This window comes from Bubalus bubalis, chromosome 9 (genome assembly GCF_019923935.1).
Source record: "Bubalus bubalis isolate 160015118507 breed Murrah chromosome 9, NDDB_SH_1, whole genome shotgun sequence".
Taxonomy (NCBI): Eukaryota; Metazoa; Chordata; class Mammalia; order Artiodactyla; family Bovidae; genus Bubalus; species Bubalus bubalis.
The window spans coordinates 26,328,469-26,352,093 of NC_059165.1; the positions used below are offsets into that span (position 1 = coordinate 26,328,469).

Below are 23,625 nucleotides of genomic sequence, written 5' to 3' on the forward strand. Positions count from 1 at the left end.
GGCATAGTAGCAATGTACAATAAACATGTATATATTCATCTGTGCTTGACTAATTTTTACCTTAAAATTAATTTCAAGATATGAATGTGTTAGGTGAAATGATTAAGCAGTATTAAAAAGTTCTTATATTTAGTGTTAAATTTCTCTACAGATATAAAAAATAATTTTGCATTTGAACTTATTTCCTAACAGTCCTTTCCTAACACTGAAGTCCTCTCCTTTTCTTTTTGGGCTATGCTGGGTCTTCCTTGCTTTGTGTGGGCTTTCTCTTGTTACAGAGAGTGGGAGCTACTCTCTGTTGTGATGTGTGGGCTTCTCATTGCCCTGGCTTCTCTTGTGAGGCACGGGCTCTAGGTTCGTGAGCTTCAGTAGTTAGGACACACGGGCTCAGTCGTTTGGGTTCAGAGGCCCTAGAGTGCAGGTTCAGTAGTTGTGGTGCATGGGCTTAATCCTCCACAGCATATGGAATCTTCCTGGACCAGGGATCTAACCCATGTCCTCAGCATTGGCAGGCAGATTCCTATCCATTGCACCACCAGGGAAGTCCTGAAATCCTCTTCTTAAGTAGCATTTAAATACTTTGCCCACCATATAACCATTTCCCCATACGTTCATACAAAGCATTCAACTGTATGAATTATAAAGTATTAAAGATGAAGGCCCACGATGCCCATTGAAATGGGAACCTACCACTTTTTGCAAATTTAAAGACTATTTCAAGGAATTTTTTAAATTTCCTTTTGGGGAGCAACCTGACCCCACTTTTCAGTCCATGTGCCTTAGTGGAACTGGTTCCATTTCTATTTCAGAGACATGTATGTGATCCAGGTCACAGCCATGCCAGTACATTTCATTTTCTTTCTTTCTGCATGTACTATGCCCTGGGTTGATACTAGGCTGAAAATTCTGTGGCCATTTCTCCCCCACATGGAATACGTTTGTCTGACTGGTGCCAACAATAGTGACAGGCAGACCCAAGAGGTGGGGAGAAGTCAGCGCTTGTACCATCTTTGATCCCTGAATCCAACTGTGTGTGGGTTGTGAAAGATCCCTAAAGTTTAATCCTATAAACAAGACATCCCCATGTAGGTTTAGTTTTTGGTTTTCTGCAAGTTAAAGACACTAATGCTAACTCATACATGTTCAAATGAGTTTTTGAGGTTTCAGTAGGTCAGTCTCAAACATTTGCAGTAACAAATTCATTTCCAAGTCTTCCAGAACTTGATGTTTCCTTCTGGTTTCTATGTTTAGTCTATACCACCAACTATATTATAGACACACACAGTATGCTACTCACTACCTTATCTCCTCTCTCGTCTCTGGACACACTTAAACCATATATTTTACTCTTGGCAAAAACACATAAATAAGTACTAGAAGGATGACAACGACAACAAAAAAATCCTCAGTATTTATTGTTGAACTAGTGTTTGTAAATTCCTGGTGTTCACATGTCACAGCTCCTCCATCTACACACAGACTATGAGCTTTTGAAGGGCAGGTTGTGATTCTTACTTCCTTTCCCTTTTCCTCAGTCTTGCTTTAACAAAATAAGAAGTCAGTGAAAAGTGTGCTGATGGATTGAAAACAAGAATTTAATGACAAATAGAAGTAGCAAAGGAGGACCTTTTCATAGGATAGCTGATAGGCTTAAGAGCCCACAAATCCATATTAACGATAAGATAAATTGAACTGCTAAACTCTGCAGGCCACACTGGCTACAGTATCTCAAAGATTAGTAACATTGTGTTCCTAAACACAACATGGACTGTAAAATATATAATCAGAGAATTATACTAGCTCCACTCTATTTTATTTATACTATTCGCTTGCCTTTTAATTTCAAAGTTTACTACTTGTCCTTATCTTTGAAAATAGGGAAAATAAATTTTACTGGAATCCTTGGTATATTCTTCACAGTAGAATAAATGGTTCATAGAAATGCTTAATATGTTATCATAAAAATATATTTATAGTTATATAAATAATTAGTAGCTCAAGTAATTAGTTAATAAATATGTTATTCTGTGTTTAAAAAGAGTATTATTTACCACTCTTGACACATACTTTAGGTAGAGTATAGATGACACCTTTATTAAAAGCACAGAGGGATTTTACAATATAGCAGGCAAGCCTCAGATTATCGCTGCTTCATTGAGATTTAGTTCAAAAAAAGTACAAAACCCATGGGCTTGTCAGGCAGCACAGAAATGCTGTATGACTGATGCTAGAGTCAAATAACTGATATAAAAATAAGCCCTGAATAAAAAGTGTTTTATGTGAACCAAAATGCTTTTCTATTACTTGAAACCTTCATATTATTCTGTGGCTTACATACAAAGCATCATATATTTTATTGCTTTTTAAATAAAAATGATTTTATAACTTTGCAACATTTCAAAAAGCAATGTGTGTAGGATTTAATTTTTTAAATTAAAAATTTTAATTAAAATTTAAAATACCCACAATGACATGCTTAGGGATAACCTTTACTAATTCTTTAAAGAAGTAATAGCTATGAACACATTTTTTATAAAAAGTATGTCATATTGTATACAATTTTGAAAATTGCATTTTTGATCACTGAATTATTATTTTCTGTATTGATGGATACTTTTGTTTTAATGGATATTTTTCTATTATATAATATTAAGAATTACATGCATATTATTGCTGGAAGTATTCTTATTTAATTAATCAATCAAATGTTTACATTTAATTAGCCTGTTAGTATTAACATGAACTTTTAGAAACATAGCTCTGATGAATAAAAGGATGAAGTTTCCCCCTCTCTAGAATAAGATGTGCTTACCTCTCACAAGCAGTTTGGTTGGCTTCTATGATGCCCATCATGAACTAGGGTTTCTAGCATCAGTTGGCACTTACTCTACCTGTCCTTTCCAAATTGGTAATAGGAAACACAAGTTACTCCACAGATTATTGAGCAACTGACTATTCTGGGGTTAGGGTTATGGGGAAGAACAGATTGTTCACAGTTCTCAAGGCAGATTTACCTTGATGCCAGCGAAGCTTAAGTTTCAGGGACTTTCATTTGTACCATCTCCTTCCAAGGCCTTGAGAAGATGCCGGCATGGTGTTCATATGGTCATATGCTTTTGAAAATTTTGAAAAAGAAAAATATTTAGCCATTTATGTTTCCAGTCCAATTCCCAGTTTGTCAGCACCTTCTTTTATGAGGGAGGTGGCATTGGAGGAACCATGGGAATTGGGGAATGTGATTATGAAAAAGCTGAGTTTAGGACACATTTATTTTGAGTTTAATGGCGTGTATTCATATGATTTGCAGTCACTTTTATTTGTAGTAATAAACACTTACTGTTGTTTTAAAGCAATAACTCCTTGAATACTACCACAACTTCCCGGCCTGACTAACTCAGACCGTGAAAAGATAACAGGGATAAGCCCTATAGAAATTACCAGCACCAATTGTACGTAGATAGTGAAAGAGAAACACAGTTTGACAAATAGAAATTCAGAGATCCAGTCTGTGGAATATTCCTGAAATTCCTTGTTTATAAAAGAAAGTTTTGCAAAATTTAATACCATTCTGTAAGTGTTGACATTACTGAATGAGTTGGGACATACAAAGAAAGCTAACAAAATTATTCATTTATTATTTTTGATCATGCTAGAGAAAAAAATCAATTTTTTTCATTCTCTGTGGAAACTCATATTTTAAAACTGATTTTAAATTAAAAAATGATCAAAAAGTATACATCCAAAAGAAGTGACAGAATATAAGACATGTCTCAGGCTATGTTTATGTTTTATTTTGTGATCTTTGAAACTTTGTGTTTTATCTTAGCTTTTAAGATATAAAAACATCTTGATCTTTCTAAATGAAAATATTCACACATATAACCATTAAAAATTACATTTAAATATGTAATGAACAATAAATATATTTATGTACATTGTTTAAGGCTTAATGAGAGAGAAAAAAAGAAAAGGAAAAAGAGAAATGTAATGTATACATATTAATATACTCTGTTCATAAACATTTAGGATATATTCTCGAAAGAAATTCTAAAATGTTAGCAGCCATTAAGAAACAAAGGTGATTTATGGGTGATGTTTTCTAGCATTTAATAAAATCTAGATAGAAACAAAATTTACATAAATGTCTTAAAAATTAATAAAAATCATTGTTATGAAAAGTATAAAACTACATTACTTCAAGTTTAGTGAAAGTCCCTCAATCATGTGCAACTCTTGTGAGCCCATGGACTTGCAGGAGAATTCTTTACCACCTAAGCTACAAGGGGAGCCCAAGAATACTGGAGTGGGTAGCCTTTCCTTTCTCCAGCAGATCTTCCCAACCCAGAAATTGAACCAGGGTCTCCTGCCTTGCAGGCAGATTCTTTACCAACTGAGCTATTAGGGAAGCCCTTACTGGACATTGTAACTTGATATAATAAAGTGATATACGTTATACTTCATCTAATAAACAGTCAATAATAACTACTTCCCTGTAGCTCAGGTGGTAAAGAATTTGCCTGCAATGCAGGAGACCCTGGTTTCTATCTCTGGGTCAGGAAGATTCCCTGGAGAAGAAAATGGCAACCCACTCCAATATTCTTGCTTGGAGAATCCCAGGGACAGAGGAGCCTGGTGGGCTACAGTCCATGGGGTCACAAAGAGAGACATGACTGAAACACTACACTATGACTACTCTTTTAACTGAACTATAATCATATATAAAACTATATTAAATTAATTCCTTAGGATAAATTCTTAGAATTCTTATTTTACTGGGTCAAAACTTATATTTTAAATCCATCATCTATATTGTCAAATTGTTTCTTAGGAGTTAGAAAGAATTAACATTCCCACTGGTGGTATGATGGTCAGTCAGCACAATATTTTTGTGCTTTGATATTTGCCTTTTACTTGTTTTTATTATTTTTTTTTATATACAGAAGTTTTTATTTTCATCTTTATGTAAACGAGGACATTTGTCACTAATTTCTTTCACATTTTCATTATTTTCTTTTACTTATTCAAAAATTAGATTACAATATTGACCTAAATTTTTCTTTTTTATATGGTTTGATAGAAAAGCTTGTTAGCACACTAATCAATTTTTAATTTATTTTTAAAAATATTCAATTACTAGGAGTATGCTTACTTTATTTGATTTGCAGAAAAGTTGAGGTATACCTGTATATTAAAAATTGGGACATTTCATATTAAACATTAGGTTTTGAAAACTTGCGTTCTGGTTATCCTGGGCCCATAATTGCCAAGGCCACAACTGACCCACACGCAGCTGCCGCCTCCTTTAGACTGAGCTACCCTTTCCAGTTTGCATCTCTACTCACTGTGTTCTCTTAGGTCTATTTTCACTCTTGTGTGTGCCTCCTTCAGCATGGTAGGCATTCAGGGAATTTTTATTTTAAATGATAGATTAGATAGATGGTCACAGAAAAGACATCAGGATTAATCTGGGCTTTGATTTCCTTATAAAATTGTGTGCTGTCACTGGTGTCTGGAGAAGAATAGGTTCCAGTTCCGTTGAATTCCAGTGACTGTGTGGTTTTGGCTGATCAGTGATAGGGGTGTGCCTCTGGAGTGTGGAGGTGTATTCTGGGGAATTTAGTCAAGACTATTGGCTAATGGAAGATTTGGGTTGCACAGTAACACTAAGTCAACAAAAGACCATCTTAACATTTCACAGGCTTTAAATTTAGTGATTTATAAGGAACTGCTAGAAATGTCTGAGACATATTATGTAATGCTGCTGCTAAGTTGCTTCAGTCGTGTCCGACTCTGTGCGACCCCATAGATGGAAGCCCACCAGGCACTCCTGTCCCTGGGATTCTCCAGGCAAGAACACTGGAGTGGGTTGCCATTTCCTTCTCCAATGCATGAAAATGAAAAGTGAAAGGGAAGTCACTCAGTCATGTCCAACTCTTAGCGACCCCCTGGACTGCAGCCTACCAGGCTCCGCCATCCATGGGATTTTCCAGGCAAGAGTACTGGAGTGGGGTGCCATTGCCTTTTCCGATACTATGTAATACTATGTAATAAATTTTAAATTTTTATTTTATACTATGTAATAAATTATTATTATTTTTTTAAAACATATGAAAGAGTAGATGAATGATTGAATCCTACAAGTAGATTTCATTGCTGATGCAAGGGAAATTAACTGAAGGGGAATGAGAGACCACTCAAACTCCTGAAAAAAACTTAAGAGCTCAGAGTAAATGAAGAGGAAAATAGAACCAAGTGACAGAGGAGATGGTAATGCTTGTCATGAGTCAACTTTGGCAGATGGATCAAAGAAACAGACTGATCAGGAAATTTAATTGATAAAAATGTTATTAGATGATGTTTCAAATTAAGAAAATAATGTATACCATTTAGACTCAATATGTTGGTCTAATTTTATGAGGGAGCTGGTCAATGCAAAAATAGCTCCCTGTTCATCTGAAGAGAAACATACATAGTACATTTGGCTCTTTCTCTATATATATTTATTTTTTTCCTCTGAGATAATCAAACTTCTCTGGTCATATTGATGGTGAAGTAAAATTTAGGAAAACAAATTATTCTAGACAACCAACACTCCTGCTTGCAAGAATTCTTCTGTAGAATGAAATATAATAAACAGAAAATAATTTTAAAAATCTTACATTTTTAAGATGCAGGTAAAAAGCAGACAAATGCCCACTTCTTAATTTTTTAAAAACATTTCTTCTGTCATGGTTGCTGAGGCCTCAGCTTCCTGTAATGTGCTATCCAGGTGTTTTGTTTCCTAACTTCTGTTGAGTGGTCTGCTTCAGGCCCTTCTACAACTATCCCCACCCACTACCTACCCACCCCCACCCTATCCCATCAGCAGCTGCTCACATTCTAATGTGCACTCTGAGCTCCAGTTATCCAGATATCAGGGATTATCTGTGAGGATACCCTTAGCCTTGGAGAGGAACACTTCTCACTGTTCTTCCTGGGAAGACACTGACACATTTCCTCCCCCTCACCACCTCCTTCCCTTCCTTTTCTACTTTGGCTTCAAAGAAGAGACAAAAGCAACCTAGAATGTAACTTTCTTTGTTAGACCTCTTAACCACAAAATTGTTTAAATGGACTGAGGGAAGGAATCACTACTCCTTTTAAAGGCTTATACAAAGAGGTAGGATATATCTTCCTTCTCAGCTTCAGGTACTTAGGAGATTCCTGCAAGAGACAGAGACCGCCCAGCTTATGACCACCTTGTATCCATTGCTTACATTTGCACTGAACTGAACTGAACACTGTAGTCAGGCTAGAATGCCACTGGAAATTCATACTACTAAGACTTATTTAGATTTGTCTGGAGGTGCTAGACGAAATGAATAATATAAAAGGAATTATAAAGATTTCCAATTTCCATTTTGCCCCATACTGTGGGCTGAATATAAGGCTTGGTTACTGTCAGGAGTTATCTTTGATTCATAGATTTGTTTATTAAGGACTGAGTGATCTTATACTTCAGAAAGCAGCAATAATCTAGCCGTTATCCTGGGCTGTCTGTGAGATGGTGGTTATTACTCCCATAGGAAGGAGTCCTTAGCCACTGCCAAAAGCAGTGATTTAAGCTCCATGCAGCCCACCTCCTCCACAAGACTGCCTTTTAGGGCAAAGGTGCCATCTGGGACTGAAAAAGGAGAGCTGTTTTAGCATTAGAAGGGGTTCTGCAGAACTAATTGAAAGCAAAAGGGCTAGCCACCCCCTTGTTAGTGATGTAAGCTATTCAGAAAACTCCTAAGATTATTCTTCTGCATTTGAAGAAGTAAAAAAGCTAAAGGAAATATTATAACTCAAATATAAGTAGAATATAAAGCAGATAAAACAAGAAAATATTTTGCTATGGTTAAAAATATTAAAGGGTTTAGCAATTTCCTTTAAGTAAACTGACTAAAAGTTGTGGATCAATAGTATATGCACTTAAGTTATCAGAACAAAGGCTCTTCCAAAGGGACAACTTCTGGGCATTTTCAGTCATTGCTTAAGGTTCCCCAGGCAGCGTCTCAGGCAGAACTGAGTCACCAGCCTGAGCCATAGCCCAGAGTGACACATTATTTAATATAGGAAAGGAAAATGTTAAAATAATACAAAGATATTTTCAGCTGATGCTGAGTCACATCGTCATAGGCAATACTAGAAACATTTCCACCCCTTCCCCTACACACTATTATGTTGTATCCTACTCATAAATAGGAAGACCAGAAACTAGGTTACATATAAATATCCCTATTAATTTTATTTTTGAAAATAGACGAATGCAATTTTAAAACCTTTGGCAACCTTCCATTTTAATGCATGCTTAATTTACTCATCTCTAATTTGAAACAATCTAAGGTATCCTCTAAACACATCATTGAAAAAAAAAAAAAACCTGATTTTTAGATTGCTTTATAATCTCTACTTTCAAATTCATGCTAATTTTTTCATTACATTATTAAATAGAAAATAGTCAGGAATTTATTCCTTAAAATAAAATCATAAATAATAATTCCACTAAATAAATGGGAAATTTTAATTTTTTTATTGATGATTAGGTAACTGAAGGCCCACATTGCAATGGGTTTTTACTATATCAACTGTAACTTTTCAGTTCAAAATATCTACTTCATTATATTTTAAACCATAAATTGTATTACAAGTCAAGTTGCATTCCTGTATATGCTTAAGAAAAAGATAATGATTAGAATCTGACTATAAATCCCTGAATTCTCAAAGGATTTAGCAAGACAATGGTGAAGTTTTGCTTCATAGTTGTTTTTATATATGCTTTATGGTTTTGTTCTAGAAAAATGAGAGCTTCTCTATGAATTAAAGTCCCCAAGATCATCAAATACAACAAAAAGGCATGCTGTCATTGTGTGTTCAAAACCTTATTAAAAATCTCTTGGTTTCAAATTACTACAGAACAAATTGTTCTGCTCACTCTCAAAGGCATAAGGTCAAGATGTTATAATTTTCTTCACAGTGAGGGCCGTATTTCCTTCATCTTCCAATTTAATACAGACATTATGGTTTTGTTTAAGTTTGGGAAAAGTATGGGTTGAAAACATTTAGTCAAATATTTCATATAATGTTAATACAATAATAATTTAAGAAAAATTATAGCTGTCATATGAACATGCATAATATTTTATTTTACTTTAGTAAATTATTTAAAATTACTGTGTTAGGGAATGTGTTAGGAGTATTTTATCTTTAGAAGTAACAGAATCAATGTCAATGAAACACATGATGTTAAGTGTTATTCTCCCCATGGCTGAAGAAACAAACGGTATTTCAATCTGCATTTGCCAATATACCATATATTAAAATGTATTTCTTTGAATTTTTCAGATGGAGCAGTGATTGCAAAAATTTTTTATTGGAGACTTTTCTCCTTAAGTCGTAGTCTTTTGGAACCAGGAAAGTCAAATAAAATCTTAGACATTCATCGTTTATGGAGACAGAAGCATTTTTCTTTGAGTTTCATTTAGCTTTGGTCTAATTACTATGCTTGATGTGTCAAACCAGAAGATTTGTGTATTTTAAACAAATACCCATTTGGAGAAAAAGAGAGGGAAAGTCGATGAAAACCAGATAAAAGAGGCAATAGTCTAAAATTGTCCTTTGTACTGTTACAATATTATTTTCCCCCAGGTAATCGTTTATTTAAATAGTTATGAATATGGTGGGCATGAAAGAAGTTTTTATCATTTCATTTTACATCAAAAGACATTGCATTCCAGGATCCTGTCAAAGGCAACCTCAAAGTTTACAGCATCCAATCCCACCAAATCTTCACAAGCCTTTCTTTCTGGCAAAAAAAAAGTGTCTTTTTTTTTTTTTTCTTTTAAAAAAACCCATCCTGTATATTTTTGAAATCTTACTTCCTGTCTACACTGACAGTAATTCACTCCTTAAAGATATTTTTTGAGCAAAGACTGGTATATATAAAATAACTATACCAACTGCCCTGGACCCAGGAAACCAGAGGCCATATGCTCTGCCACAAAAGGTCACTAGAATGGTCACATGAGAGTCAGGAACAGTACAAGTGTGTCCATTTATTTAGATTTGTTTTGCAGCAGCTGTAACAGTTTCGTGGGGAAAAGACATATGAAAATATGATGAGAGGGGTAAAACTAATATTATTTTCAGATGATATAACTGTATATCTGAAAGAGAATCAACTAAAAAAACTGTAAAAGAGTAAAGCAAGTAAAAAACAGTAGAAGACATCGATAAAGTGACTGAGTGTAAGTACACACACACACACAAATAACCTTCTTATAAATAGCTAGTTACAAAACGTAACTGAAAAAAACCCCTTGTTTGAATAGGTACATAAAACGATAAAAGACATACATAGAAACCTAACAAGGGGAACTTAAAACGTGGATATATAGATAGCAATAATAAAATTATAAATATGCATATTCTCTCATTTCATCTAGACAAGCTCATTCTAAAGTCCTTATAGGGACAAATATATGTATAGTATTAGGAAATATTTTTTTAAATGAAGTAGATGAAGTTATTTGCTCTATCAGTTATCAAAAATGCTTTAAATAAACATAATTTAGGATGTGGTCTTGACACATGGATAGATAATCCAATGGAACAATGTGTAAAAGCAGTCAGTAGAACCAAATATATATGACTGGTTGATTGAGTTGACATCTCATATCAGTAAAGAAGACAGGAGTTTATTCAATAAATGGCTTTTATAAAAGTAGTAGTTTTCTATAAAATAAGTAAACTCTACACTACCCTTTTCCACAAAAAATACATTTCAGCTGGGTAAGAAATGTAAATACCCATATGAAAATATAATATCCATAAAATTATTATACAAAAATATATGAGAATATATTATATGTTTATATGTGTATAAACTCAGAATAGTAAGAGTCTATCTTAGCAAAAAATCAAACCTAGAAATCATAAAGCAAAGATGGTTAAATTTCATCATTACAAATTAAAACATTTTAGCACAGCAAAATCAAACAAAAGAGCTGCAAACTAGCTGGATAAATTGTTTGACATAAATATGACACACAGTGGGCTAACTTCCTTTTTATATGCAGAGCTCCTACAAATCAAGAAAAAGGTCAGCAGCCCAGTAGGAAAAAAGGGTAAGACACATGAAATGTAGTTAACATAAAGAAAATATGAATTACTTTTAAATATATGAAAAGTTGCTCAAATCACCCCTAATAAAAAATGTTCAAAATCTTGAGATACCATGTTTTTATCTGCAAGATTGACAAGGCCACAAATTGCAAACACATTGTATCAGCCAAGATGTAAGGAAGACAAGTTTTCTGATGCATTATAGGTGGAAGGATGAATTCATGCATCTTTTCTGAATGGCGGTATGGCAATATCTACCACAAGTTAAATGCATGCACCTTCAACCAGAGATGCCACTTCAAGCAGTCTATTCTAACGCACATGCGTGTAGTGCATATGTGTGCAAAATGTGCATTCACTGCAGAGCTGCTTGCAGTCAGGAAAGATTTGAAACAAATATCTATCCAAAAGGATTTATGTTACACAAATATTGTGCCTGTCCTTGATGCAATTTCAGAAATATATAATTTTTTTGGTGGAAAGAAGCAAGAGGTATAATGTTTGTATAATTTAGCAATATTATTGTATAAGTAACAATATTGAGAACAGTGTGTGTACACATACACTGTAAACACACTTGTGCAAAGGTGTGTGTGTGTATGTGTAAATGTGTATATCTGTATATCTTTTGAAAAGTACACAGCAGTAGCTACTAGCTATAGCTGTTGGCCCTGTGCAGCAACCCTCTGTAACCAGGGAATGTCATCAAGAAGGAAACCTCTGTATCCCTGTACACCCACATGGACCTTTGAGCTTTAGTTGTGTGCATGTTATTGTTTGTTTAGTTGCTAAATTGTGTCTGACCCTGTGACCCCATGGACTGTGGCACACCAGGCTTGCCTAGCCTCTGCTATCTTCTGGAGTTTGTTCAAACTCATGTTCATTATCTAACCATCTCTTCATCTGCCACCCTCTTTTCCTTTTGCTTCAATCTTTCCCAGCATCAGGGTCTTTTCCAATGAGTTGGCTCTTGGCATTGGGCCACCAAAGTATTGGAGCTTCAGCTTCAGCATCAGTCCTTCCAATGAATATTCAGGGTTGATCTCCTTTAGGATTGACTGTGCCCTCCAAGGGACCACACGTATTAACTACATGTGTGTGCATGTGTTAATTATTAAAAAAAAATATTTTAAGGACCTAAAACTAAGTCACTCAATAGGTTGAACAGGAAACATGAGGGAAGGAATAAGAAGCACAACAGATTTCTCTTACTAGGATCAGACCCTAAAGTCAAAGGCTCACTTCTGCATAATGACACTGCATATGTTCTGGAAAGAGCATCCATCAGGGAACCAAGCAGGGAAAGACTAGGAACACTTAATTTGGCATAAAATATGTAGTTTTATAAATTATTCTGCTTTTAGTGTTCATAAGAAGTGTAAAACATATTCAGTTATCTCCAAGGAGTATAGTCATCTTTATAGCAAGATCCGTTTGTAATTATTTGAAAGGGTAAGGCTAATAACAATGAGACAACTAGAGAAAAACAAGAAGTGTTAACTCTAAGGAATCATGGTTCTGTGGTGCTGGAATAATTTGGGAGGTCTGACAGGGAGACAGGAATTCAGCTAGCAGAATTTGTAAGAATTCCTTTCAAGTGGGGACAACAGGAGGAGCTTGGAGGAAAGAATTAGTGTGGTATTTATGGAGAGCAATGAAAAAATGTTATGAGTTATGCAAATATTTTAGAGAATTTTAAAATGTACTTGAAACTCTACACTCCAAGTATGCTGTACAATGATAAATCAAGGTCAAAGAGGTTGCAGACTATACTAAAAAATGACGATTACAGTTATAGCCACTTAAATTGAAAATATAAATGAATGAAATAAGTTAGAACAGTGACTAAAATAGATGCTACAGCACAATGGTTATGAAAAATGCTCCTGGAAACAAACCAGGGCTCAGATCATGGCTCCTGCCTCCATCCCTCATTGCCACCTTAATCTTGGGCAAATCGCTTAGATATTTTGATCCTTGGTATTCTCAGCTGTTAAATAGAAATTATAATAATATTTACTTCATAAGTGCTTTTGGGATGACTTAGTGAAGCACTAGAATTAAAGCATTAGTGCTGAGCACACAGCTGACCCTCTATAATTGCTGCCAGTAAAGTAGTTCCTCCATTCAAACCGACTCTAACTTGAGACCATAGACAACTTACTTAACCAAGCTGTGCTGTATCCCTTCTCTCTAAAAAAGGGATGATGATAGTGACTTATGGTATTACTTTTCCCTTGCTGCTTAAAATCTACCACAAATTTAGCAGTTTTAAAACACGAGTTTATTAGCTCACAGTTCTGTAAGTCAGAAGTTCAGGTGGCCTTGACTGGGTTTTCTGCTTTTGATCCCACAATGTTGAGATTTAACTCCAGAGTCATTTTGGATATTAAAGAAAATAGATGTTTTAAAATGCAAAACAAAGTGTTTAAGCACAAAATGATTTTAAAAATTAATAATAGTACTGAGTGTAATTTGATCAAATAGTCTGACTCTTCCTAAATCTAGTTTATTTATAAATATCATTCAATAATTACAGGAACACAAAATGCTACCTTTATGTTATTTGCTGCTTGGTCAATGAAAAGATGAGTTAAAATTTTTCCAGATAATTTAATGGGGGTGAGGGATGAAAATTAAGATAATCAGCTATTGAGGAAAATCACATACAAAAGTTTGGGATTTTGTTTGGGATTTTGTCTCCATCATGTCGTCATCAGCACTGTGTGCCCACTACTGGCCTTGGCCCTTTTGCAATCAATAATTTACCACTATGAGTTCGATACTCTTACCAAATCCATTTAACAGATGAGAATATTGAGACTTGGCGATTAACTGGCTTACCTATGTCAAAAGAGTTAAAGAGAGAGACAATATTCCAATTCAGATATGTTCTGCTCTGGAATGTAAAGAGAGAGCCAATAAGAATAGCTCTTGAAAACAAGTAAACGCTCCACAATCCCTTTTTTGTTTGTTTTCCTGATACTTTTTCCTGCTTTATGTTCAGACAACATTTCTTGAGTTGTTTTCATTGTGGCGTTAAATAAAATATGTTAACAGGTGTTCAGAGGAAAAGCTTTCCTTAGTTAAAAAAAAAAAATTAAGCTTACAGAATGGTGGATTAACACTTTTGAAAAAGTATCTTAATCACAGGACTTTTCTAAGTTTTTAATATGCTAACATTCACCATGTATCTTTAAGAACTGCTTTGATAGGTGATGTTGCCCAAAATTATTTGACTATGAAACTTTTTTTTTTCCCATTAGCATCTTGGGGAAAATAAGTCTGCAGAAAATATTTTGGGACTTGCTGTCTTCAAGTGATATATAGATTCATTTTTGGTGCTCTAGGCATATATTTGGAGAAGCTATAAAACTGTAGGTTAGACTGTATGTGATTAGTAAAGGTCCCTTAGCACTTGATGTAAGGTAAAATGTCATAACAATTTTGCCCTTTTAACTTTTCTTTTCCTTTTATAAAATATCTGTTTCTTGTGATCCTTTAACATTTCTTATATTCCACTTCTGAAGACGCTGTATATAAGCCTAGTAAGAGTGAAATGAGTCCTGTAAATGTAAATTAGGTAAAGTGCCTGGAATTTTCCAAATAAAAGGCTTATTAGTACATGAGCATTATCAGTAAGTGGGAAAAAAAGGGGTAGCTGTGTACTGGGAAGTATGAATATAAGACTCTAAGACTATATATCAAATTTCAATTAGAAATGGGACTTAAGAAAGTAGAGATATTAAACTGGAAACATTTCACAAGTCGACTACTAGGTAATAAGAATGGCATTTATAGTCACAATTCCAGGCATTTGACTATAGAATATGCATTTTAATGTAGTTTTATGCTCTCCTGGAGCTTTTTTTTTTTTTAAGAACTAAAACCAAAGAAAGATAAAATTGTAGTAATGTACAGTGTTGCCAAAAAATTATTTAACTTCCTAACATTCCTATGAGGTCATATATTATCAGAAAAGTGAAAATAAACAGAGAATAAATAGGAAAGTAAACAAAATTTTTAGCATACTTTTTTTCTTTAATATCTCATCACAGAGTTGCTAGTTTCTAATTTTATTTTGCTATTAATTTATTTTAATTTTGCTCAAGCAGAGTTGATTTATATTAGTCTCAGTTATATAGCAAAGTGATTCAGTTATACATATACATATATACATTCTTTTTCAGATTCACAGAATATTGAGTCAAATTCCCTGTGCAATAGATCCTTGTTGGTTATATATCTGTATGCATATATATATATATATTTGAGATTTAGCACTATGTTTTAGGAATTAAACCTTAAAACTAATATTAAACATCTCATTCCAAAGAGTCAAAGAGATAGATATTTTATAATGGACATATCACCACATGACTCATAGCATACTTTCAAAATTAAGTAACAGTAATGAGCCGGAAAAGTTGAAATGTGATTGTTTACAGCTGCTTTGTGGCAGTTCTGGACAGTGGCACCTTGCTCTAACATGTATGGCTTTCAGCAAGAAAGCAGACTGTAAATAAATGATTCTCTCTCTTTCCTTTAGCAAAATCATTTTTAAGAAAATGTTCTTGTACCTCCCACCAAACATGAGATCTGAACAAACCTTGTTTTCACTTAATATTTGTGGTTACCATAGTTTTTGTTTGTTTGCCAGTGGTATAATACTTTAACTTCTCTGTAGCAGTATGCAATGTTACTTTTCCATCAGTCTTGCATCCTTGATCTCACTTCAGATTCCCAAGGAAGGTAGAAATTGAAGTTTAAAGGCCTCAAGGAAGCAAAAGGAGATGACGTTGCATGACCAGTTGTCCTCTGCTATCTTTTTCTTAGTGCATTTTCAAAAATCCTTCCTTCAAGAATGTTTCTTTCAATTTTTCTGTATGTGTTTTCTGTCTCTCTCCCTACCCCCCTCTTTAGAAGGGGGGGAAAAAACCCCAATCTTTTTTTTGAGACTTTCATTTTGGTACCTGCAATTGCTGGAGCTGAGTCCGTATACCCTAAGCAAATAGATTAAATGGAAAATAGAGAAGTGAGCACTATTGTAAGCCATGGGCTGTATTTTGGTTCAGCCACTTTGACTGCAAAAGCCAGTCGATTTATGTTGTTTTTGGTGGGTAGCAAGGAAATGTGATCTCCCATAGTGATGCTTCAAGAATCTTGTCCTTGTCTTTTATTTCCTTACATGGTCCCCAAACTTGCCCCACTATTTCTCGTCTGAAACAGATGTCCTGCTTAAGGAGATGTATCTGCCACTCACTTGCTCTGTGCCTTCACCTTTTTGCTCCGATTTACAGAGGAGCCCATAAGCCTCTCTCCTCAACCTTAGAGCCAACTGAAGGGTGGCCAGCTCAGTAGCAGACCATCCCCCCTGTCTAAGCTGATGAAAGTCTGCCTGCTGACGAGGTTGTGCTTCCTGAGAATCCGGGACAGATCCCTTTGCCAGCCTTCGTCTCTCAAGCAGCTTTGTGCCCCAAAGAGAGCCACTTTTCCAAACCTCTTAACTTCTTTTCCCGGCTAGACTCCTGAACGGGGACTTCAGGGGATTCCTTAACGTGGTTCATTATAAAGTCCAGGCTGGAAAGCAGGGGCATCTCAGACTCTGAGTGTGCTTCTCCTGAAGCCGGGGAGTCCCTGGCGTGGATGCAGAAGGTACAGGCACTGTAGGAACTTCAGAGGTGGTGGCAGGTGCCAGGGTGTGGCTGCAGTTGTCTCCCTCTTCTCTTCCAGCAGAAGGAGCCACCTCTGAGACAGAGAAGAAGAAGAAAGAGAGACAGGAGGAGTGGGGAGAAGAGGGGGAGGCTGGTGGAGGGAGTAAGAAGGAAGGGGCGGGGGGGGGGTGGGGGCGCTCTGGGCGGGCGGCACTTGCGAGGCTCAGGCTCTCACGCACGCCGCCTCTGTTTGTACACAGTGCGCTCCCGACTGCCGGTTTGCTCGCTCCCCGCCAGCTCACGCTTCATTGTTCTCCAAGTCGGCAGCCCAGCCGCCGGCCGCAGAGACCGGAGCTGAGCGCACCGTCTGCGGGTCCGTGGGCGCGGGGGACCCAGCGCCCCGCCCCACCACCCGCCGCGCCTCGGCCGGGACCCACCCGCCGCGGAGGCTGAGCCCGCCGGCCACTCCTCGGAGCTCGCCCACCTCCCGGCGCCACCGGAGCGCAGGCAATAGGGGAAGCAACGTTCCTCTCTTGGGTCACCCCTCTTTCTCGTCCTCTCCGACAATTTGTTTCAGGAGACGCTGCGGGAAGAAGACATCTTCTTGAATCCTCTATCGGGGTGGGGTCTGCCGCTGCCCTGCGGTGCCACCTCGGCGACACTACCCTCCGCCAAGACCCTTGACCATCGGGGTCACGTCCAAGAGACGGGATCATGAAGTACTCGGTGGCTGCTTGGCTTCTGCTTGGGCTCAGCCTCAGCGTCCCTCAGTTCTGCAGAGGTGAGGCAAAGGGCCAGGGGCTGGCGGCGGGACAGGCGGTGAGTCCCCCTGGGAGACACCGCGAAGGGGGCTGGAGGCGGTCCCGGGGGCGCGCCCAGAGTGGCGAGCCCAGTGGGCGGCCGGGAGGAGGCTGCGCGCCCTATGTTGGGTGCCCAGGAAAAGTGCTTTGAAAAGTCAGAGCGGAGTGTTGGTGAGGCTGAGCTGGGAAGTGGGTGTGGGGTACCCCGATGAGATCTAGGAAAGATGGAGAGGCGGGAGAGAAATTTTGCACAGCTTACAGTCGCCAAGCAAACCCTCCCAGATGCCTGTGGGTGATGCCGGATGCAGGCGCCAGGCGGGGCTTTCGCTGGGGAGCCAGAGAAGCTAGCTCGCCCCGGGCGTGGAGTAGTTGAAAGGGGAAGAGGCTGGAGACCCACCGGGCTGTCCGCCTCCAGGGTGCGGTGCTCTTACTGCCAGGCCCACGCTGAGCAGTTTGCAAATCCGAACCTGATGCTGGGAGTTTGGGCCATGGGTGCGGTGGAGAAGGGTCTGAGAAGTCCCTTCGGCTTGCTCGCGTTTCCCCATCCTGGACGTGCTGCATCAATAATAGAAAAACCCCAGGAACCCGCCTCTCCTGTAACCCCAAAGGCCCCGAGCTTTGCTCAGCATTTCCTCCTGGTATAAGCGTAACTCTTGGTAATAAGGAATCGTGCATTGCAAGACAGCCCTGGCGCCCCCGCCCAAGAGCAGAAAAGTTGTAAGAGCTGGTCTGGTGGTGGTTTTCATGACTTGCATGAAATAAACCAGTCTGTTAAAAAAAAAAAATACAAGACTTTGAGGACTCTCCTGCTGAGTTGCGTAGCCGGCTTCCAGGTCCCTGGGAAGGATGGCTTGTCAGTACAAGTCATTCTGGCTCCATCTCCGCTAGCTTTGGGGTTGAAGTTAGCTGCCTGGAAAGAGCCAGTGGGAGGGAGCATCAGGGACCCTGGGTGGGTCCTCGGAGGTGGACCTGAGTCCCTTCTGCGCCCACATATGCAGGCGGCTCCCTCTAAGTGTTCCGTGGGTAATGAAACGGTCCGCAGGCTGCTTCAAGTGGAAAGCTGAGTGCAGTACAGGGTTTAAAATGCTGTGCCTCTCCAAAAGGTAGCTGGATTAAAACATACATTGACTCTGATCCATTTAATATTAGACACTGTATGAATATTCTACACCATTTATCCGTGCGCCCGTCCGTCTGTTTCACAGGAAAATTGTGAACTCTTGGGCTACAATTTGCCCAAGAAGCTGGGTGTTCCTGGCCAGATGCCCTCAATGCCTAGCTAGTAGCTATCCAGGTGGAGCCTTTCCTGGGGGGAGGGGGGCTTCCATGCTCCCTCCTTCCCCCAGAAGGTGGCTATTTTCCCCAGCGTGTAGGCGTGTGTAGGTGTGTGCCTCACTGGCGTTTACAACGTGCCCTTCCACTTATCCGGCAGAGGCAGCCACTCCACTGAAGGTTAAGGAATGGTAATGGCTCTGTAGTTGCGCTGCGGAGTCTCTCATCGATATGAAAAAGACAGTGCTCCCGCTACCGAGATTTCTCCTTTCTCTCATTTCCCCTCTGGATTCCTCCTGCACTTTGATCCCTTAGCGGGAATGGAAGGGAAAACAGCAGGCACTCCCATCTCCACCTTCCTTCCCTGCCTGCATTCCCACCCAAACCGAAAATCACACACTCACGCACACACGGGCACCTACTCCATGCCAACATCGCCTCCACCATCAGTCCGGCACCCGCGTGAGGTGGAGGGCTGAGTGGGTGGAGGAGAAAGTGCGTCTAGGGTGTGGGGCCGAGCTTGCCTCCCTAGGTCTGGTTGCAGGAGACCTGGGGCATCGTGAGGGTATCCCAGCTCTGCACCTAAACCTTCCCGCACCTAGGGAGCTTACTCTGCCAGGCAGTCTTACTCTGCCATAACCTTGGTGTTATGCCTGGGCTCTCTTTCCGGCTCTTAAACAATGCTTCGGCACTGTATACTCCACGTTCTTCGGTAGATTTCTCTTTTTATTCCAGTCAACCTGTGGGGAAAGGGATAGAGGGCTGTAGGAAAGAAATGGACTGCTTTCCCTGAGCTCTTTTTGTTAAACTTGCATCTCTCTCATTTATTTTCCCTTAGCCCTGCAAAAAGGCAGAGTGAATCTTGCATGACAGCTCCCAACAATTAAACTTTGAACAAACTTATTGAAGCCAGTGTTAATGATGAGAATTTCCCTTGCACTGCCCCCACCGCACCTCCCCAGACATAGTTTGCTTTTATGAATTGGTTCCCTGTGTGGGTTGCAATTTATGTGCATTAATGACTAAGATTTAATAAGGACATGTAATTCTTTTTATTAGTCATTTTTATTTTAAAATTAAACCAATGGATCAGTCAGATTGAATATTTTATTAACTCTTAAATTATTCATCGTTATGGGTTGCTCTAAAAAATCCAATACATGCATACAGTTGCAGCCAGCACGTGATATCTTATGCAATCTGTCCCTGTGCTTGCAGTTTGTGTCTGAAGTCTTTAAGCAAATAGCACTTTCTAAAAATGTCTAGACATGTCCTAAATACTATGAATCATTGGCACTTGCATTTGCTTTTTTAATCAGTGGTGATTTTTAGTTAATTCTACATGGGGATCAATTAGTACTTGAATAATCTCACTCCAAGTAAAAACACCCATGCTTCTATAATTACTATAACAGTGTCTTTGCTGGAATAACAGATTTGTGTACTTTTAAAAATTATTACACATTAGTGTCTTCATTACCTGATTTACATGCTCATTAATTTTATACTTTAAATGCTAACTTCAGATTCTAAGTGAAACATTTAAAAATAATTTTGAAATACTAAATTAAACATAATAACTAAGTGAAGATCAGTCTTCACCTTGACCTCAGTTATGATACAAAACACACACCCCCACCCCCCACCCCTATCCTAAACAATTTTTTTCTGATTATTTTTAAATATTTTCTTAGAGATGAAATGCATTTTGTTTTAAATTTATATAGTTTGGGGAAGACACATAAAAATACAAATTAAGGGTTACAAAATTGAAACGGTCTATTCTCCCTTCCGTGGTCTTGAACTTACAAAGATCTTCAAAACCAGGCAAATGTCTTTTACTTCTAAACTCTTCTCTGAATTAAAACTCTCTTATTTTTCTCAAATATCTTATCATCAGTGTTTATATAAAATGTGTATTCAGGATGTAGGGTATTTTTAATAAACATTTTACTAAAACTTGCCTTTAATGCCAGATATATGACTTTTACTTCTCAGAAAATGATAGCAATGCAAAGGGTTAAAATATACATGACTAAACTAAAAAAGCCTGGTTACTCAAAATCATGACAAAGTACAAATTTGACAATTTTTAGATTCTAAATTAGTAGTCCAAACTCTTATTTTCACTGATATTAAAGATACAAATTTTAATTAGGTAATTTATTTTTAACTTTTCATCTTTTGAAGGGTTTTGATAGTGGGATGGCCTATATATGTTATCACTTGTATCTGGTTGTGAAAACCTGACTGATTTGAAAGTTTCCTAAAGACTAAGAGGGTTAATTCTGTTATTTGTTGTTTATTGAATATACTTGCAGGTGCAAACAGCTTTGAGTATCATTTATGATGTAGTAAGTTCATTATATTCCTTGCCAAATAAAGAAACCCACAAAAATAGTGTGGGCTTCAGAACTCCATTCAATCAGATGAGAAACAGCAAATTTTGCAACTATGTAATTAATGGTATGGATTCTCTCATAGCTAATCAGTTTATTCCTATGACTTTATGTGAGTTTGATTTTATTCCCCAAATAGTTTGCAGGCTGACTTTATTATGTTAAAAAAAATCATAGAAAACTAAAACCAAGCTGTTCGTATTATTCAGTTCTTATCTGTGTTTTAAGGAAGATGTCTAGCATGTTTTTGTTTTTTAAGTCACAGACCATGTAATGATTACCATCTTTTGGTTAATGAAAGAAACCTGTATTTATATATAAAAACTTAAGTAGTTGGCTATGTGAAATAGATTATTGAAAATTTTCTCATGGCTACATGATAATGCTAGAAATTAAGTACTTAAACTGAATGAATTGCCACTTAATTGTTACTTAAAATACCTCTAAACAGTCTCTGCTTTGTGGGAATTGTTTAAGGGAAAAGTAGACTGGGATGCACTGTGCCCTTGCCAGCAGGTGTCAGGATAATCAATGGAGATATTTTTAAAGGAGGGATGCAGGTCAAGGGGAGTAAAGGAATAAATGCTTATCTGCAAATCCACATAAAGTGACTTTCTACTTTCTGTGAAACTGATGTTATTAGTTTTCATTGCTCCCCTGAGAAAGAGAGGGAAAGTGAGTTGTAAGGACTTATTGCTTGTACCACAGGACTTTAACTTGGAGGCAGAGTAGTTCTAACAACCACACAGAAATAAATATATGTCAAGATTGAACCTTTATTTTTCAGGGGTTTCCTGAGTAACTTACAAGGAAATGTACATAGAGCTAAGAGGCACTTTTAGTAAAGCAATTATTACTGAAATGTTTGGAATACTTTTAAGCTTACTTTCTATATCCACTGTAAATTTTATACATGGAAATGCTGTTCTGTTGATTTATGTGGATGTATATTCAACTATTTATATGTGCAGATCTATAGTCCTGAAAGAGATTACCACTTATTCTTTTGGTCACAGTTTTAAAGTATATGTTTCCTGGAACTTGCAAGTTTCAAAATAAGCCATGTGGCCAAAAAAGAATAAATGACATGATAAAGTTTTATTATTACCTGTTTCAGACAGGTATTAATTCTTGTATATGTGCCTATTGTGTTTCAGTATCTGTCAGTGACTTGACATTGTTTATTTCTAATTGGTCCTTAGTGAATAACCTTTCCTCAAAGGTTAGTTCTAGCATCTGCTGATATAACCCTTAAAACAGTATTAAACAGTAATACAGTATTTAACAGTATTAAAACAGATTCACCATTGCACCATTTCTATTATACAAATTCTCTCAGTTTTTTTATGAAGTCACTGATATCATGGCAAGTAGTCTGTCTCCAGTGGTATATTCTTTCTGTGACAGAGATCTCCTCAAATAACCCCTTTCCCAACATTTCTTTGCTGGTTAGCAACTAGGGCACAGCATCCACTATAAAAATTTGTCATCATTATTGAAAAGTTGCAAATCTCTAACACATTGTGGCATTTGCAGTTTGCTTTCTTGTGAGGAACAAAAAAAAATATGATAATGTAAAGCTGCTACTACTAACTCCTGAGGTTTAAAACATAAATGGAAATAAATTAGGATCTGAATTACGGAGCAACTCAGGATTTTACAGAGAAGGTAATGGCACCCCACTCCAGTACTCTTGCCTGGAAAATCCCATGGATGGAGGAGCCTGGTGGGCTGCAGTCCATGGGGTCGCTAAAAGTTGGACATGACTGAGCGACTTCACTTTCACTTTTCACTTTCATGCATTGGAGAAGGAAATGGGAACCCACTCCAGTGTTCTTGCCTGGAGAATCCCAGGGACGGGGGAGCCTGGTGGACTGCCGTCTATGGGGTCGCACAGAGTCAGACACGACTGAAGCGACTTAGCAGCAGTAGCAGCAGCAGCAGGATTTTACACCTTGATTTAATCTGAGTGTCCTGCTTAAAACTGTCAACTGGTTAATAGTTTATATCCACCCAACTTGTAGAGAAGTCTCTTGCTTTACTTGTAGCACAGAGCTGAGAACCTAGGAGAAAACATCAAAAACTCCTAACCACTTAAAAGAGATAATTGCATTTCTGCCTTAAATCATATAGAAGAGTCTATTCTCTTGGTTCCCAGGCTCACTATAAACTGAATCCCCAAAATTAAAGGCATATGCAGTAATAAGTCAGGCTTAATCAGAGGAATAAAACATAACATCTCCTAGACAAAGAGGAGATTGAACAAAGTATATGTAAAAGCAAAGCTTCCTTACAGTGTAAGAAACTAGGAACCTTTATTTGGGGGAGGGGCTAAGTCTACCCTGTCAGAGAATA

The 23,625-nt window shown here is 37.6% G+C and overlaps 1 protein-coding gene across 5 annotated transcripts in view; it reads left to right on the forward strand.

The window, feature by feature from the left end:
- EDIL3 (EGF like repeats and discoidin domains 3) overlaps positions 1–23,625 on the forward strand; it is an 805,830-nt gene that overhangs the window by 310,937 nt on the left and 471,268 nt on the right. For 2 of the 5 annotated variants that reach the window (XM_006072355.4, XM_044947328.2), the window contains exon 1: positions 17,022–17,580. The exons of 1 other annotated variant lie outside the window; for it this stretch is intronic. In XM_006072355.4, coding sequence (XP_006072417.1) covers positions 17,514–17,580 — 67 coding nt within the window. In that variant the 5' untranslated portion in view covers positions 17,022–17,513. Of the gene's footprint in view, positions 1–17,017; positions 17,581–23,625 lie in introns of those variants that run through there. 2 more of the 5 variants (XM_044947327.2, XM_006072356.4) reach the window with 2 other exon arrangements.